Genomic DNA, 15,895 nt, shown 5'->3' with positions numbered 1-15,895 from the left:
AAAAATGCCTGGTGCATGGGAAGAAAATAAAACTGCTGGGATAAGACGGTTTCGATTGTTTCGTGAACAAAATCCTGAAAAATCTCTACCAATACCTGAGGCTACTAGTTTATCACAATTGGCAGCACTTATAACATACAGTAGGTCAATTTTTTCCAATTTTAAAAAAATATTAGATAAAGCGAACTTTCAACCACACCAAATATGGAACGCAGATAAAGGTGGTTGTTCTACAGTTCACAATCCGCCGAAAATTTTTGCCACAAAAGGTGCCAAGCGATTTGGAACCATGACATTTAGAGAGCGTAGATCCAATGATAGAATAGTTACAGCTGTAAATGGAGTAATTCAGTACCCCCAATGTTTGTGTTTTCCACAAACATTGAGTGAGTTCACCTAAAAGTACATATGTTAAAAGGGGCTTCATCTGGCTTTGTTGGCGCAACTAATCCCAGTGGTTGGTCAAATGAAGATGTTTTCGTCAAGTTTATAGCGCACTTCATACAACACGCGAAGTTCATTTTGGAACAGCATCATTTGCTAATTTTTGAAAACTACGAATATTAACGTTAATTAATAAAGTTAAGGCAGTTAGCCTTGAATTGCTAACACCAGGAAATGCATGTAAATCAATAACTATTTACGACGTTTGCGAAATTGCTGGGAAAGTTTTTGAAATAGCGTTCACTCTTAAAGATATAATTGCCGGTCTTAGAGTGACTGGAATAATTCACCTCAATGAGAATATATTTGATGAATCTGAATATTTATTATCCAGTATTGCAGATCGGCCACTACCATCTCAAGAAAATTTAAGTAAGCAATAGTATTTCTGAGACGATTCCTTTAACCTCTAAAGAACAAAATATTTCTCCAAAAGCACAACCTCAAAAAGAGCATGGTAGGCAAAAAAAATATATCTTTTATTTTAACAGAAACCCAATTAAAGAAGAAATAGAAGAACAAAAAAATTAAATTTAGTGATAATTAAAAAAAAATACTCCAAAGAAACCATCACATATTCGAAAACTATTCCAGAGCAGCGATAGCAGTGATGACGAAATTATAAACAGCATCACTGACTCGTGTAGGATGTAATGCAGCAACATGAGTTAGAATTATCATTATATGCAGAGATAAAGTCGAGTGATTTTATTTTAGATTAATGTAAAGCTGATAAGTCGTTTCAGTATTTTGTAGCTTGTATCATTAATAAGCCTAATAAATACTTTTCGAAGCAAGAATCTCCTAAAATTTAGTGTTGATTTTTACAATTATAATATGGGTTAAATAAATTTTTAAAAAAATTAATTTTTTTATGAATAATCAAAGTTTATGTTTATTATTCATAAAAACTTACTTTGGATTAAATGTTTTAGCTTTAATATTTACATTTTTAAGAAATATATTTTTTGTTTATGTATTTTTTAATATTTTTACTAATTATCACATATTTCATGAAAAGTGTAACTTATTGATTAAAAATAGTTTAGTCTCATATCTATATCCCGTATCTATATTCCTATCAGTAAATGTCTATTTTTTGATAAAAAATAATTTTACTTAAACTGTTGTGCAGCATTATGTTACTAAAAAAGTGTAACTTTTTTAGTAGATATTTTAACACAAGTTACAGTGAGATATTTTAATACATTTTTAGGTTTAGTTATTATTAATAGCTTAAAATATGACAACTATATTGACTATTTGCCCTCTACATCATTTATTAAATTAATTATTTAAGAGCAACCCGAATATAAGAGTGACTAAAAAGGTCTAGTTTGCTCTAGTTGACGTTTTGCTTATGTAATCTTCGAAATTATTTTAAACAATACTTATTCTGCATTTTACGTAAAATTTCCAATTCATTAATTTACCCGAACCTAGATGTATATTATATAAAATAGTAAACATATGTTTAATCCTCGTATGCTACTCTTTGTAGACTCACTGCGCGAGATTTAGGAAAAGAAGAATTTAGAAAAAGTTTGGAAATCATTTTTAGATTATTTGAATTTTTTCTTTATTGAAAAAATTTTTAGAAGTTAGTTATTTTAACGGTAAATTTGCTATTTATTAGAAAGTCTTATTTTCTCGGATATATCAACTTGTTTTTTTTTGTATACTAATATGTAAAACATATAGTTTGCTTTTTTATTACATTTATATTTTGTTCCTAATTTAATTTAAATTCATAATATAATTTAAATTATTTAGACTTGCATTAGATTCTTTTATGTAGAAAAATCGTTTAAACGTAAGCGTACAAATATGTTGTACAAAAAATGCAGTACAAACTCAAATTAAAAAAATGTATATTGTTTTTATCATTCTATTCTATTATGTTTACACATTACCCTAAATGAAATATAAATTAAAAAAAAATCACTAAATACTACAATATAGTCGTAGTTTTTTATGACCCTCGGCTTGTTCACAACCGCTCTTCTTGCATTCTGTGCAGAAAAAAATCTAATTTCTCCTACCTACGTTTCCCTCGGACAGGCAACATTTTTTTTCATTGTGAACGAATATTCGAATTTCCTTTAGTGCTACCCTATACATGGATATTTTCTGACAATAAAATATTACTTTATATTTTTAATACATTCTTGTATATCTTAAAACATGTGAGTTTTCTGACGATCTGCTTAAAAATACGCATATCCTTAGATATTTATTTTTCTTAAAAAATATTTAACAACGTTTTAAATATTACTAAAAAATTAATTTATTATTAAGTTGATATAATAATTAAAAATTAACAATTAAAAAGAAAACTGTTTTTCATTAAGTCAAAATCACTTTTGTCATTAACCAGAATTTAATTTTTAAAAGCAAATAAAATTTTAATATTTTTTTGACGCATAATGTAATATTAACCAAAGAAAGTTTACTAAAAAATAAAATTTTAAGATCTGAAAAAAATTTTTAATTATTATTTTTCTTTCTTAGCTATTCATCTATAGTTTTGGCATATGTGATATAAGTGACAATTAAAATGTACATTTTTATTGATGAGTTTAAGAGTTAATTTAAAAAGAAAATCATAAACTAATTTTTTTAATTTGTAAATTATAAAAAATTAAAATAAATTAAAATATTTGTAATTGAAAAACGCTTTAAAAACACAAAGAAAAGAAGCTCGAAAAAATCCAAAATCTCAATATTTCTTATGAAAAGTGTAAGATGAAAAGTAAAAGTTTATCATTTCCAAAATAACATTGTCGATTTATTTTAGATTTATCTTAAGGTTTAACAAGAGGCAGATAGTAAGAAATAAAATTCTTGTCTATTATTACAAATAAGATTGGATGAATTTGAATTCACCACAAATTATAACTTCTCAATGTTCGCTGCTACAATAAACCTTATTGCAAATATCAAACTATCATAGAAAACATACAGTAATTAAATAATTTATTTAAGTAAATACAATGCTAACAATATCGAAATCAAACTGCAACTCAGCACCTAGATGACTCAACACCCGTATGTGCAAAGAATTACAATAATTCCATAATTTTCCTAACCATATTACTCAGGCCTAAATGTCATCCTAACTAATTTAATCGTAAAAAATAAATCAATTCTAAAATAAAACATAAACTACAACTACAAAAATCCAAACTAACCACTAGCATATGTAGTATAGTAAATAACAATTTAGTAAACTTGTGCTTATTTTGATAAATATAAATTCTATTTCTCTTTTAATTATTTTCATTCTTTTTTTGTTTATAATTTCTATTGGTAAGTTATTAAAAATTTTGGTCCCGAATAATTAAAACGGCTTTGACTAGCGTTTGTCTTACTCCTTGACAGTATAATAAAATATTCGGTTCTATTTCTAGTTTCATAACTGTGGTCAACATATATGCAAAGTCCCTTATTCTTATAACTAAAATAGTGACTTCTAAAACACAAAAAAAAGAATTTTGTACAACATTTTTCATACAACTCTCATACAATTATCAAATGCTCATCAATAGTTACAAATTACTGATACTAATCTCAGAACTTGTTAGTCCTATTTCAAATGCATGTCAATGACGACAACATCTAAAAATTGAAATTGTAAAAATTCTTTAATCATTCTATTTGAATCTTTAACTTGTACGGCATCAAAAGGTGGTCGATTTGCGATGATAATTGAAAACGCAATATAACTCGTTTTATTAAGTTTTAAACTTAACTCCAATGTGTTCAACCAATTTTCGATAAGATCGAGACCGGCAATAACATGTTGCCCCACTTTAAAAATTATGGGTGCTGTTATCTGTGTAAGAAATAATAGTACCATTTTCTAGTTTTGAAGTTGCTAAACTATTTATATAAATCAACAGCAATAGTGAACTCAAAACTGTAATGGAATTCGGATTTCAATGCATACTTAATATATCTCCAGAACTCTCCAGAATATCTAAAACTAGAGAATAGGGATCGTGCCAAATGCCTTTGTCAGGTCCAAAAAGAGTCCTATATATTTTTCATTATTATCAAGTTTATTAGTGATCTGCTTTGTTAAGTAATGGAGGGCATTTGGAGTACTCAATTTATTCAAGAAACCATCTTAATATATGGACAAAATCAAGATTGATTGTAAAAGGCCCAAAAGTCCGTTATTAATGCACTTCTAAAATTTTTTTGGCAATAAAACTATTTATTAAGTTTATTGGTCGATAATTAGTAACCTTGGTTTTATCGCTTGATTTATATATGGAGGAAATATATTTTAAATTGATCTGGAACTGTGGTTATTTTTATTCATTTTTGAATAATTCTGTCAGTATCAGAGCTACTATTGTCTTTAATACTGTTAATTTTTTGAATTATTATGTTCCCAGTCACTGGCATTAGATATAATGAGGTTACTTAACGACTATATAGTCTGCGTCCATTATTTGCTTTTGGTATTTAATTTAAGATTACCTCAACATTGATAAATAATTGCTAACGATTTTAAGTCTGTAAATGTACTTGAATCACCAGCTTAAAATGGATAAACGTGTGTTACGCTTTTCGTGTTTGTGGCCTCGAATACAAGTTTATACACATTTGTAAAATTGTGCTCCGCTTTGTCTATCTCATTTTTATAATAGTCATATTTACATTTTTCAATTATTTTTTTAAGGTTATTCTTATATGTTTTAGACGTTTCGTTGTCTTTGTTATAAATCTTTTGTAATAATTTTGCTTTCATTTTATATAATTCAAGTCAAATTATTTATAATGAAGGGTTGATGCTTTTTGTTAATTGACATAATATTTGTTTTGACAAGAGTGACTTTATTCAATTATTAATTTTTCTTATTAAAGTTTGTCTGCTGCTTTAATTGCATGAGAAGTTTCCAGAGTTCCAGTTGTCATTCTGGATGAAATTGATAAAAGTATGTTCATTTCAGTTGTTTTATTTTTTAATAAGATATATAATATTAATACTGCACCATTAATTACTAATGAATGCGTAATGAAGTCAAGTGCATTTTTACTTACAATCGTCCTTAAAAAAATATAATCCAGAGAAGACTGTTCTCTTGTTTATGCATTTATGCATGATATGATCTCGAAGTGATTTAAAATGAATTAATAAAGATTCACAGAGTTGTCATCTCTATTTAAAATGTAAATTTTATTATCACCAAAAAGATATCCAGATTATAGTTAGGTAAATAAAAGTCTTAGAAAACATATTAAGAAGAGAAAATAAAATTTAATGTAAACTATTTATCACAATAAAATAGTAGTTTTAGTATAAAAAATAGTGTGCTTTATTTCACTTATTCTAAATTTAAAAATCTGCTAAATTTAACAAAAGTACATTTAAAAAAAATTGTTATCAAAACATTTAGCAAAATTAATAAAAAAGTTATTTGTAAAAAGTTGAATTTAAAACTGGTAAGCATAATAAATAACCATTATTTTTAATTAAAAAATAATATACAAGTACATAATAAATATAGGTCCTCCGAAAAGTACATAAATGTATTATAAAAAAAAATAAATAAGGAAATATTGAAAATTTGCCAATAAGGCAGCATCATTGATGGACACCAAAATATATTATTTTGATAGTTTTGCTATTTCTAGTCATGTCCGAGGTAGATATCGTTAATTTAAATGGAATTTTAATCTAAGAATAAAATATGATATGGGTATCATATTTTATTCTTAGATTTTACGTAAAAATCTAAGCATATTTTAGGCGTAATATTGTATACCTAAATCAAACGTTTGTTGAGATATTTTAATTTTTATGTAAAAAATGAAGACCTTCAAAAAATCTCAATATGTGGTTTTTATTATTAAATATTGATTTAATTTCTCAAAGAATAGATTCGAATTTAGTAATATTCGTATAATACTTGACGAATAGTAATACAAACCTATAATTAAAAAAATCATTAAAAAAAGTCATTTTTTGCTTAGACGGAAGAACTCTATTTTTATAATTTTGATTAAAAATAAGTTTGTGAAGTGTTATCTATCTAGATAATTTTCAGTTCACGAGATTACATTCAAATTATAAAACACATTTTTAATTATATCTTGCATATCCTGCAAAGAAGGTTTTTATAAAGTTTAACAACGATAAGAAACAATAAATATATTATCAAAATGTAATCATGATAGTCATGGCTTTAATCAGAATAAAAATTTTTAATAATAAATATAAAATTATGCAAACACATCTTGCCTAAATTATTAAAAACGTAAAATTAAAACTATAAATGTATATATATTCAATAAAATTTAACGATGTTAAACGATAGAAATTTTTATTACTAAATTAAACTACTTACATTGTATTACTGATAACATTGCTGTCCGTGTTAAAATATCTCGAAGCACTTGTACTGGTCGGAGTGGCCAATGTGTACTGTTTGTAATAGTTATTTGACATTGAGTAATTATTTAATCTATTTCTAGGTTTGGGCTTAGGTTTCATATGCACCTCCTGCTCTTGCCTTTCTTCTTCAATAGCCAACTGAATATCATTGTTGTCAGTGCTATCGAGTTCGCTGTTTCTTTCAGCTAAATGTTCCATTTTTAATACTTCATATTTCCTGTCATCCTCTGAATGATGAAAAACTTCAGAAAGTTCATATTCTTTAATCTAAAAATAAATAGGATCATTATTATGTTTTATTTATTATTATATCTTTTATCAAATAAATGAAATAATATGTATACTTACTTTAATAAACTGAAACGTCGCAATAGGAGGTAACCTTTTTAAGTAAGGATAGAAAAAGGATCCTGCAGGATGTGCTGGATATTGCGCAGTTATTCTGTATGCTTCTCCTTGAGGCTCTGTGGGCCAGTTGGGAGCGGTAAAAGTAAATCCATTATCTGTACCTGCGTCAATTGGGTCAACCTATAATGAAGAATAGCAAATATTAGAACGATGAATCATATTTTTATAAATATAAGTAATTGTTACATTTTTAAGTAACTATTACTTATTAGGATAAATAAATGTATATATAATGCCACGAAGATGCCTATATAAGCTATATACTAATGATTATATTTATAATCTATAAAAAGTATCAAGCTATATCAAATAAAATTTATAAGTTTTCTTATTCTAAGAACTATCTCGAAACCCCATGAATGTCAAATACAAAAATAGAATTGCACAATAAACTATAATTAGTTAAATTATATATCTAATGACCGTATCCAATTAAATTATGCCATTAAATATAACTTTTGGAATTAACAGTTTTAAATCAATTAATTAACAGTTTAAAATATCCCTAATATAGCTTAATTAAAACAATTTTCAATGAATTATTATGCATTAAAATGTTAATCAAGGGTTAAAGTAAACGTTTTAGCATATCGGAAGTGTAATTAAGAATTTTAATTAAAAATTTAATGTATAGCCTATATATCGCTAGTGAATTAGCTGATTACCAAGTTAATAAATACAAATAGACCATCCAATTAGTTAATGACCGCCATTAATAATTTTGATGTAATCCATTACTGATCAATGTATCTGGGATTTAAAAAAATCGGAACATGATCAAAACTACTGTTTTACTAGGAAAAAATATATACTTTATTGGGTTTTTGTGATCCCAGTTTATTGGAAAACTTTTACTTTACTCAAAGAAAAATGGGCAATTTTTTTAAGAACTTACCTCTATTGTAATGCTATCCAACCAGTTTCCATTTACGCATAAATCAAAACTATCTACTCCTATAAACCAATCTGGAGATGGCACTATTTTTGACATAAGGGAAACCTAAAACAAATAAAAATATATTTAACAAAGAGTATATTTTAAAAGGTGATGTTAAAATAGTTGTCTTATTAGTTCTTTATAAATAACTATATTAATAACATCAGAGAATAATTAAAAGTGGTATAAGTTATTTAGCTTATTTTTGTAATATATGTATAAAAAATATTCATATCTCGAATTTTAATCAAATATTATATATGGGAAAATAAACGTTTTTTCCGTAGAGACCAGGTTTGTATTATAATTAACTTTATTATATTTAACAATTAATTTATGATAACCAGCAAAAAACTTACAAATAAAATTTAATTTATTATCGCTTTTAATTTTAAATTAATACTATTTAAAATTCATACCTAGTAATTTACTTATTTAATATTGGTATATAAAGGGATTAGGAACACGAGTTTTCTATTATCTAATAAAAAAAAATCGATATATTTTACTTATTCCGTTCATTTAAAATTCGTCTGTTGGCAGTTTTAACTTGTCTCCCACATTATTGACACTTTTGTAAATAGGCTGGTTAATTACTTCAGTTAACTAAGTGAGAGATGTCAGAGTCTTCAATTATCTGAGTGATACTGTCAGATTATGCCGAACCGGATAACTACTGGTTTTCCAATTACGTCAATATAAACACCACTTTCATACCCTATAATGCCTGACTTGAATGATGAATTATTGCTTTATTTGTTCTGAATTTGATTTAAAGTATAAAAATCAATATATAAAATAACAATTTTAAGACTTAGGTAACACCAACAAAGATTTGGCCAAGTAGCTATACGAGATTTTTTTGGCTACTGAAACAAAATGTATAGACTAAAATAACTTTTCGAATAATTAAGATTTAAGCTTAGTTTGAAAATAAGTCAAAAATAAAACATTTCCAATTCAATAGCTTATATAATTATAAGTTTTATAATATCCTTGTAAGTAACTGAATCCTTGACAGAAGGTTAATGAGGAATAAGAAGAGAAACGTTATAAATCTATCTAGTATACTTCTGCGAATCGTTTTGGAAGTCTTCATAATAAGCGATAAAGGTACAGTAAGTATATTAATCTGTATTAAAAAAATTTTAAGAGAATTAAGCTATCAATCCCTATCCAATGGTCTAACTGGTCTAACTTTAATAGACCAGCAAACTAATGTAAGTTTTTTTATTTAATTTCGATTCCTTATAAAGTTATTTATAATGAGACTAATGTAATTAGAATTGTCTGCTGTAACTCATTTAGACCAAGATCAGGACCGTCGTATTTTAAACTAAAAGAAATGATATGAGTTTTTGCAATATTAAGGCAAAGTTGATAATGTTGACTAGCAGCAATATACAAACTGAACAGGGATAAAAAAGGAGTTCATATTAGAAACCAATTATCTATTAAAGATATAATACACCAAAAATTAAATAAAAAAATTACTTATAGTTTTTAAGCAGTTAAAATCCTAAGAAAGTAAACTAAGCGAAATCTTTAAAAAAAGTCTAAATAAATACGATAAGTCAATTGAACTGTATCTCATATGATTCTAAAAAATAAATTCTATATCGTGAACATATTGCAAACATTAATATGACATCTAAAGGGACAGAGCACTCCGTCAGATATGATTTTAACTGGTTTGTATAGATTGAATCCAAATGATCGTTATCATTATCATTACAGCCTTTTGCAACCATTGCTCGATATAATGCCTCCTCCAATATTTTCCACTGTCTCTCTAAAGCACTCTGCATCCAAGTGTTTTTTATTCTTTTAATGTCCAATGCATCTTGGGGGTGGTCTTCCTCTACTTTTTCTATTGGCTGTTGGTTGCTATTCGAGCAATCTCTTGGTCTAAGCATAGACCCCTCGATGGCTTGTTCTCAGATCCCTATTACCCACTATCATTCAGTCTTCCGTAGGCAGCCCAGGAAAGTGTTATTCTTTTCTTTAGTTCACAGGTTTGATTATCTCTCGTTAATCTTATTTTATGACCCAGATATACGTAAGCTATTCACAAGTTCTGCGTCTTATCCACCAACAGTCAGACTTTCACTAAGAACCAAGTTTGTAATGCATATCTTTTTTGAAAAGTTGATTTATAAACCAATCTCAGAGCATACTTCCTGTACTTGGCCTTGGACTTGCTAGTTTTAATGGCTTCTGCTACGAGGCAATCTGCTAGCACGATTTGGAGATTCGGGAAAACTGTTGGGTATGTACCCTGTTCTCCGAATCGATATTTTCACAATTTTTAATACTAAAATGCACGGTCACGCCTCCCCTACGATGAATTCGGCATCATCCGGCCTGGCTACGATGAATTCGGCATCATCCGGCCTGGCTACCGGCGTGAGTAGGTTCAGCTACTACTGGAAAGGGCAAAGGTAGGAAAGGGTCTAGGAAGGGTTCCAAAGGATAGGAAAGGAAAGAACGACTACGTGTTGACTGGATGAAGGATGACGCAGAAGTGTGTGTTACTGTACTTTATTCTAACAGTAGTATCTGATGATATATTCATCCGCAAAGTGCTGATTCGTCAGGTATTGACCATCAATGTTGATACCCTTCACTTTTCGGTACAGTTCTTTGGAGGCATACTCCAGCACGATGATGAAGGGTTTTGACGATCTTGTGTCTCCTTGCCTCTCTTCGTTTCCGATAGTAATTTTGTAGGTATTTTTATACAAGGTGTCCCGTATCGCTATATTTAAATTTTAGGAGAATACATTTCTCTTCAAGTAAGGTAAACGACCTTGAATGTTATTTAAAGATAATACTAAAAATAAATTCGTAATGTAAATAAAAACTACTACATTTTTTTCAAGAGATCACAAATAATAACGAAACTGTTTTATGATATACAAGGGAGTTATTCTCGAAACATATTTTTGCGTGCATGTCATTAGTAATAGTACTTATTCATACCAATTAATAAGCCATCAAAACAGCAATTAAGTATTATTGACATACAAACGAGCAAATTTAAGTGCAGCCTCAGCTTCCTGGTGAGTGACGTTTTCTTTATCAAAATGTCCTGCTGATTTTCTTCTCAGGAGTATGCAGACATACATTTTGTGTATACTGTAATGGCAGTGCTCGTCAAGCAGTTATTGAATTTCGACATCGATTTGCAAATAGACGCATACCTCATTACAGAACATTTATAAAACTAGGTGTACATAGATAGTTTTGGGAATGCGATCTGCGTCATTATCTTTTCGATTGGGGAGTGAACTTGTCAGCAGACTTGGATCAACAAGTACTCGATATGATTGTAAGGGATCTAATTCATCTGTAGATCAGTGCACGTTGGATCTGTAGACAAGTCGGGGTACCGCGAATGATTGTTGGCGAATTTTAAAACGTAAAGGCTTACATCCTTCATCGTAATATATTATTATTGTAAGATACAAGGTTTGCTTGAGGCAGATCACTATGCTCGTCTAGCTTGTTCCACCTGGATATTATGATAGTCCCATCTGAATATTCATTTCTATAGAACAGTCCTCTAGACAGATGAAGCTGCATTGACAAGGCGTGGTATTACAAGCCTGAGAAACCTGTATAGCAGAGAAACAGAAAATCCAAAAGCTGTACGTCCATGTAATTTTCAACATGAATTTTCTGTCAAAGTTTGGGCTGCCCTAATCGATGACTTGTTGATTGGTCCTGTTGTGCTTCCCGAAAGGTTGAATGCAAACAGTTACCTTTAATTTCTTAGGGATGAACTGCAAGAATTTTTGGGAGTAAATGTGCCAGTAAATATTTGCTTATACATGCGGTTCCAAATGGATGGGGCTCCACCGCATTTCGGAGTTGCTGTCCGAAATTGAGTTACCGTTAATTATCTAAGATGGATTGGTTGAGGAGGTCCTGTTACTTGGCCACCAAAATCATCTGATCGCAATCCCCTTGATTTTTATTTGTACAAGGAGCACATGAAAGATTTAGTCTATCCACAAGTTTTAAACACAAGGGAATATTTATTGGAGCAAATACGACAAAACAGGGACCAAATACTGATGACTATGTTATCTGTTGGCTTACAGGCACAAGACTGCACTCAACAAGGAGGTAAGAATTTTGAACATTCTATCAATAGATCTTTTTTTTTAATAAAATCATTACTTATTCACTAATATTTTTTTTTGGTATTATTTTCAAATAACATACATGGGTGCGGGCGTGTGAACTTTGAAATAAATAAAAATTGATAAAAAAAAAAGTTTGGCATTTTCTTTTTAACTTGAAAAGAACGGTGCTTTACGATCCCAAAACATTATATATACCATGTATTAGGTTATTATATCGGTAGTCTACACGACACTTTCGTAATGAGTTTACGACTGCATCCCTTTCGATCATATCAAAGGCTTTTTGAATATCTACAAAGGCAAGAACAAGTAGTCTGTTGTATTCAACAGTTTTTTCTATTAGAGTTTTGATACTCTGCAAATGGTTAGTTGCCCCGAAACCATAGTAAATTATTGGCAGACATCTGATATATTTTCAAGCCTTGAAGTTATAATTTTCGTGAATAGTTTATAAAGATGGCTTAGCAAGTTTATCTGCCTATAATTCTCTAGTTCAGCCATATCCCTTTTTTATAAAACAATATTACAGTGGCAATATACCCCTTTTCTGGTATGGTGTGGTCAAAGAGGCATATATTAAAGACAGTTATTAAAATTATCTTCACCAGAAGCTTTGTTGTTATTTGTTTGTCTTAGTGCTAGCTTTATTTCATCAATGGTGATTTCCGAAACCGGTAACGGACCCCTAGTTAAATATTTTCTTTATAAATGTTGTTGTCTCTGGCTCTATATTTGAGATTGAATTGTTTGTTTCCTTTTGACTCTCCTGTCTACAACAAATGTAACTTATGCATAGTACTTTTAATTTTTTGTTATTTTCTATTGTACGTTGGATTTGTTTCTGATTATGTGATCTGATGTCTTGTCTAATGGATTTTGATATTAGTATATTTATTTCTTTTAACTGTCATCTCATCGCTTCTCATAGCTCTCCTTCTTTTCATTAGTTGTTTGGTAGCTTATCCTAGCTTTTTTCTTTCTGTAACCTAGGACAGTATGTTTTTTGACTTTTCAACAAAATATTGATTTTTATCAAAGTGATTGATTATTAAGTGGTTTATCATCTAAATTAAATTAGTTTGAAAATGAGTTTCGAGAGTAGTGAGTTTTGATAAGTAGTAAAACTGTTTTGTAACTTGAGAGTCACACCAAAGGTTCCAACCTTAGGACTTCTAATATAATAAGCCACTTTAAAAATTGTATGACTAACCTTAAAGAATTAGAAAAAAATGTCAAAAGAAAATTTTTGAATTCTTTATTCATATAATGCAGCAAAGGTTAAGAGTAGTAATAAGTATTCTTTGTTTTACAATGTTGTCAACATTATTATTATAAACAACATAACAATGTCTTGTCATGTTGTTTATAATAATCTGGGATATTGAAAGTTAAAATAACATATAGATTTTTTAATTGTGATATAAGGAAATAATAAACATACAGATTTATAAAAGGCTTCTTTTGAATTTAATCAGTATACATATTTTTTTTTACCTCTTTAATATTTTACAATAACCCCACAAAAACTTCATGCAAATATCGCTGTTCCTATTTAATTTTCAAATTTTATAAATAAATAATAAACATGCCCTAAAATAAATTAATAATGACTAATATATCGAGATTGGAATGTTTTATGGAAATATGAATTTACCAAATAAATGCTTTGAATATTTAAATTGATTTGCGTTACTAATTAGCATAAAACGGAAATGACGAAAATTCAAATGTCTCCCACCGGTTTAATAACCGATATTTGGCAACATTACTGAACGTATATAAAATAAATTAAATGATAGTTTAATTAACTAAATATATTGCTTACCCTTGAATGATTCCCATCCACAAAAAACTCAGCTTCTGTTCGTCCTACTCCTGAGTTAATTGGAGGTGCATTAAATTCATCGTAAATACCTCCTTCACCTTGGCTCTGTTCCTCCAGGACATCTGTTCTACCCATTTCTGCGAATGATTTTACACCTAGAGATGATTTTCTACCCAACCGAAATAGAGTAAAAGATTTGTCATGGCTTCGACCTGAAAGAAAACAAATATGTATTCAAAATATGTTTCTTGCTAATGTAAAATAAAGGTCAAAAAGGTATATAAAATTATCATATTTGAATAGAAAAAAATTATGAATTTTTATCAAAGTTAAAAGCAAAGGCTGAAAACAGGTTGCTTTGTAGCTTGGCATCATCGGGTGATCAAATTTATCGATTTAAATGGAAATTAGACTTCTATAAAAGCAAAATTCAAAAACCAATTTTCATTTATTTATAAGCCTGGAAAATATATTCCTTATTTAAGTTTTTTACGAGTTACGATGTTATTTCTGTGTGTATTCTGAGCCTTGTAATAAAAACTCTTTTTATTGATAAAAGATTATTTTACCGTTCCTAAAAAACAAAATTACATCTTCCAATCGAGAAATTTAAAATGAAAAAAGCTCTTTATTTCATCCGTTTGTACCAATTTATCTTTTTCAAAGTTAATGGAAAAATCAGAACAAAACTAAAAGAGAACTGAAATCATCGGATCACCGATTAAATGAGATAAAATTGTGAACCGCACTCGGATCCGAATCTATTTTAACAGAGACGTCTCGGAGGTTCGTTTCAGTAATTAGTTCCTTTCTTCGTTTAATTTAAAGCCAAATAACCAGAACAAACAGCGCTGAAGTGCGAAGTTTGAAAACTATTTTCTTCGGCGATGTAATAAGTATTGCAGGGAAACTGGTAAATAATTTCTTAAAGTTCTTCAAGGGTGAAAACCTGAGTTCTTAAATAAAATTCGTATTCATTTATTGCAATTTAGCTACTAAATGGCGTATTCCAGCATCAGTATATTAATATGCTTTTATTGCCTTTAAGACCGCAGGCCACATATTTGATGATTTGATGTTGTGAAAAGTGAAAGTGAAAAGCAGAATGGTTTAGACTCCATAGACTTTCGCTGTAGAGCAAAGATAAGAAAGAGAAAATCAATTCATATAAAAAACAATTACTATACACTTGTAACAGGCATTTTGACCAAAACATCTTAATACATCAGATACCTCGCAACAAGGCTATCTTAAAATGAGCCTACTACAAAAGTCATCAGGAAAACAAGGAAATTGCCAAAAAGGTTTAAGAAAAGCAAATGGGTCATAAGCACATCTGAGCAAGTGCAAATATTTTAGCAATGATGCAATTGCAACGATCAAAAATAAAGTCAGAGTGGGTTTATACCTAAGTCTCGAAAAACACATCATTCTGGGAAAAAATCCATTAGACCTTCAGCGTAATATAATCTCGAAAGACATTCGACTGCCAGACTTACACATTAAATATGGACCTTTAATTGATCATCCTCTTTTTCAAGATCAATGTGTAAAAAGACTAATAAAGGATAATTATATACTGGCTGTGCCGAAGAAAAAGATTAGAAAACAACGAAATGCTGGCCGCATTTTTTAACAAAGAGGGTGTGTTTGATAATATAAAATTTAAATTTATAACAAAAGCCGAAAGGGTATTTAAAGTTAATGTAAATTGCTTAACGAAA

The 15,895-nt window shown here is 28.9% G+C and overlaps 1 protein-coding gene across 1 annotated transcript in view; it reads right to left on the bottom strand.

The window, feature by feature from the left end:
• LOC126733831 (uncharacterized) overlaps positions 1–15,895 on the bottom strand; it is a 386,442-nt gene that overhangs the window by 12,698 nt on the left and 357,849 nt on the right. The window contains exons 2-5 of the mRNA XM_050437246.1: positions 14,172–14,383; positions 8,154–8,258; positions 7,199–7,378; positions 6,804–7,117 (exon numbers count right to left, since the gene is read on the bottom strand). Of these exons, the coding sequence (XP_050293203.1) occupies positions 6,804–7,117; positions 7,199–7,378; positions 8,154–8,258; positions 14,172–14,383 (811 nt within the window). The remainder of the gene's footprint in view (positions 1–6,803; positions 7,118–7,198; positions 7,379–8,153; positions 8,259–14,171; positions 14,384–15,895) is intronic.

This window comes from Anthonomus grandis, chromosome 3 (genome assembly GCF_022605725.1).
Source record: "Anthonomus grandis grandis chromosome 3, icAntGran1.3, whole genome shotgun sequence".
In the NCBI taxonomy this organism is placed as follows: Eukaryota; Metazoa; Arthropoda; class Insecta; order Coleoptera; family Curculionidae; genus Anthonomus; species Anthonomus grandis.
The sequence above is the reverse complement of the archived record's forward strand: the minus strand, read 5'-3'. Positions and strand labels throughout refer to the sequence as shown.